The 3,569-nt window shown below is 40.3% G+C and overlaps 1 protein-coding gene across 1 annotated transcript; it reads right to left on the bottom strand.

The window, feature by feature from the left end:
* Nucleotides 1-750: 750 nt before the first annotated feature.
* Nucleotides 751-2,991, bottom strand: LOC125006334 (nuclear factor 7, ovary-like). The gene is made up of 2 exons (XM_047582276.1): nucleotides 1,503-2,991; nucleotides 751-878 (listed from the first exon to the last, which is right to left on the bottom strand). Exons 1-2 carry the CDS (start codon nucleotides 2,986-2,988, stop codon nucleotides 751-753), a joined length of 1,614 nt encoding a protein of 537 aa, XP_047438232.1. The 5' UTR covers nucleotides 2,989-2,991.
* Nucleotides 2,992-3,569: the final 578 nt, after the last annotated feature.

The following is a 3,569-nucleotide window of genomic DNA, read 5'->3' as shown; positions in this document are numbered from 1 at the left end:
TCTCGCAGAGTTGTTGGTTTTGTCAGCAGAGAAATCTTATCATTTTCATTTCAGTAGGAAGACAAACGTCTCCTGATTTGCATTGGAGTGATGAAGCGGAAAAAATGGGGTGTTTTCCTGTACTGGAGGTGGTGGATCATCACTGCTAAAAAGGTGCTTTATATGTGTTTTGTCCCTTTTTAATTAAATATTATTTAAAGAAGTAATATAAGTAACAAAAACATTGAACTTTTTATACAACTTTTAATACTTAAAATTAATTTAATAAAACTACAGACAGGCGAGACTAAAGTTAAATAATAAATGACTTTTAATTAATACAGATGCATCAATGTAGAATCAATATTTGACTGTTGTGTAGTTCCTTGAAGCAGAACTGGCTACACCCACTAACATAAGAGTGGAAAGAACCTGAGAAAATAAAAAATCTGTCTCATAAATTATTTCGTAAAACACGGTCATCCAAATGACACAATTTCTTTTTCTCCAAACAGTTTTATTTCCATTTGAAACTATTAAATACAACAAAAGGCCTCGAATCTGCCACTATTTTCATTTAAAATTTGAATCTTAATAAAATAAAATAAGAATCTAAAACTATCAAGCAAAAGCAGAACGTTCATAAATAAATTCATAAATTCACTGGATCAGAGAATAAAAACATAGCAGGCGGAGGAGATAAAGCGGATAGAGGAAACCTGTGAACAGTTCTGTCCGTTGGTGTATTCCAGAGGTCGACTGCTGGTGCTGTCAGTGTCCCCTGAGCTGCCCGGAGTGAGGCCTGTGTTTCCCGCTGAGCTTCAGGAGAGGTGCTGGGGATGGTGGGCTGGAGTTGGAGGTGGAGGAGCGGAGAAGGAGGTTCAGGTCGGCGGTGCCGTCTGTTTTCACAGGGAACGTGAGGTCTTTGGTGGTGTAATGGATGGACTGCGTGCGCTCGATGGGACCCAGAGGGAGTGTGTCATGAGAAGAGGTTTGGAGACCTGGTTCATAGCACCACAGTACGTCTGTGCAAGGAAACACCATGCGACACGATCCATTCTGCTGTTGCTATGCGACTGGCCAAACAACCGCGTCACCTTGGACACTGTTTTGTCAATTTCTTTTGCACATACGTTCATAAAGCTAATTCTGTAAATTTTCTTGATGACACTGTTTATTGTACTAGATAATATTATTTTCTATTTTATTTCAATCTAATCTTATTTTATCTTTCTTGTGTTTTTAAGAGTGTTTACTTATATGCACAACAAAGCTACTGTGACAAAGTAATTTCCTCCGTGGATCATTAAAGTCTGTCTAAGTCTAAGTCTACCTGGAATTAACATCATCCCAAGTGTCACTCTGAATAAAACATCATGCTACATCATCATCATTATTACAGTCCTCACCATCATCACCACCATCATCATCATCATCATCATCACCATCTTCATCATCATTATCATCATCATCATCATCATCATCATCATCACTTCCATCTTCATTGTTATCATCATCCTCACCTCCATCTTCATCGTTATCATCATCATCATCACTGTCATCATCATCATCATCATCATCACCTCCATCTTCATCGTTATCATCATCATCATCACAATCAGCAAACTGTCTGGCCATATCATGTGACGTCACTGTTAATATCTTCACTGACAGATTCCAGGTGCCAATGAGTGGAAACATCTTCTCAGTGAAAGTGTGTGAGAAGCTGTGTATGTTTGTGTTAGTGTCAGGATCAGAGAACGACAGTTTTCCTTTGTTCCAGTTCATATGGACTCTGATTTTCTGCATCTTCTTTACAGGAAGATAAGAGGAGGGATCTGTTGGAGACAATGTTTTATATTTACCCTTACATAAAAATACAGCCCATAGTCCAGACTTGATGCTTAGAGGCGCCTTTCTTGTGGAAGATTGTTTTGCTACACCAACAATCCAGCCTGAACTGTCTCCAACTTCAACATCCCAGCTGTGAGAACCTGATGTAAAGCCTTTAGAGCTGAGAACCACTGGAAAGTGGCTAAATCTTTCTGGGTTGTCTGGAAGCTTCTTCTTCTCTCTGAAACTCACACTGGTCAGATCTTCAGACAGGATGAGGCCTGGATGAGCAGTGTTTGGATCCAGAATCACAGGACTGTAGGAGACCTTCTCCTTCACCTTGTTCCAGATGTTGTAGGACAGGTTGCCCAGATGTTTGGCCACATCTATGAGAGCTTCAGAGTCCAGCTGTGGCTCATTCATCAGAGGGCGCTGCTGGACTCTTCCCACCGCAGTCTTGTAGTTGAGCAGGAATGAGACGTCTTCAGCTCTCAGCTCCTTCTCTGTGACTCTGATTGTGTCTGAAAGAGCTGCCATCTCTCTGATCAGATCATCAATCTTCTCCTTTATCATCTGAGTCCTCTGCTTCTCTTCCTCCCTCAGAGCTTTGATCCTGGCCTCCTCTTCCTCTTGTAGAAACTGGTGAAGCTTCTTAAACTGCTTCTTAATCTGATTCTCTGTGTGTTGAGCCTGGACCTTAATGTGTTCTGCTGTTTCATCAAAATTTCCTTTAATCTGCTGAAAGAGCTTCAGTTTCTCCTGTACAGGCTTCAGTGATTTCTGGAGCTCCTCTCTGTGATCCTGTGCAGCTTCATCAATGGGTCTGAATTTATGATTGGTGTGTTTTTTTGAGTCTCTACAGATGACACACACTGGCTTCTTATGATCCAGACAGAACAGTTTCAGTTTCTCAGAGTGCAGACTGCAGAGAGGCTCAGCTTTCTGATCTCTTTCCAGTAAGAAGGCCTCACACAGGTTCTTTAAAGCCAAGTTAATTGGTGGATGTTTTCTTCCAGATGTGCTCATACAAATTGGACATTCACATATTTCTTTCTCTCTCCACCACCTATCCAGACATTTGTTACAAAAGTTGTGGCTGCATGACAGGATAACAGGATCTCTGAATACTTCATGACATATTGGACAGGTCAGATCTTGTCTCATTGCAGAGGCCATTTATCACAGCTAGTGCCAGTGCAGCTGTAAACAAGAGGCACAAAGTAAAAACATGAAGGTAAACACTTTTCTATGAAGTTATTGTCATCTTGATCTGAAAACTCACCTTTGAAGTCAGTATCAGGTTGAAGCAGGTCCTCCTGTAGCTGTCCTCTCCCTGTGGATGTTGCAGGTTTTGTGTTAATTGGAACTGATGGCTTTAATTTATCTACAGAGACCAGGGTCTGTTAACTGTCTATTCACAAGAAGATATTACTTTAAAACTTTTGAAAATACAGGACATAACTCCGGCAGTGACTACAAGATACAAAAGGACTAAATCATGTTGGAGCGTTCTCTGATTTACAGTGCTCATAAAACTTATTCCCACTTGGATATTTTCTCCTTTGATTGATTTTTAGAAGAGTACTGTAAATGTGAAATCACATTTCTACAAAGTTATGTCAATAAGGTAGTAAACTAAGTGAAGAGGCCTGTTTCTGGAAGGTACAGTCACTGGTATATCTGTGCCAGCTTTAATTACACCCGGAAGACGAAAGAATTCTTCAATCATTTCACAGAAGAAACTTTTTTGAAAAGTG

The sequence above is a fragment of the Mugil cephalus genome, chromosome 4 (assembly GCF_022458985.1).
Source record: "Mugil cephalus isolate CIBA_MC_2020 chromosome 4, CIBA_Mcephalus_1.1, whole genome shotgun sequence".
NCBI lineage: Eukaryota > Metazoa > Chordata > Actinopteri > Mugiliformes > Mugilidae > Mugil > Mugil cephalus.
The sequence above is the reverse complement of the archived record's forward strand: the minus strand, read 5'-3'. Positions and strand labels throughout refer to the sequence as shown.

Coding starts and splice junctions, on each gene's coding strand:
- LOC125006334 (XM_047582276.1), bottom strand. CDS start 2,988: ATGGCCTCTGCAATGAGACAAGATCTGACCTGTCCAATATGTCATGAA. Junction 879..1,502: donor TGATAACGATGAAGATGGAG/GTGAGGATGATG, acceptor CTGTGAAAACAG/ACGGCACCGCCGACCTGAAC.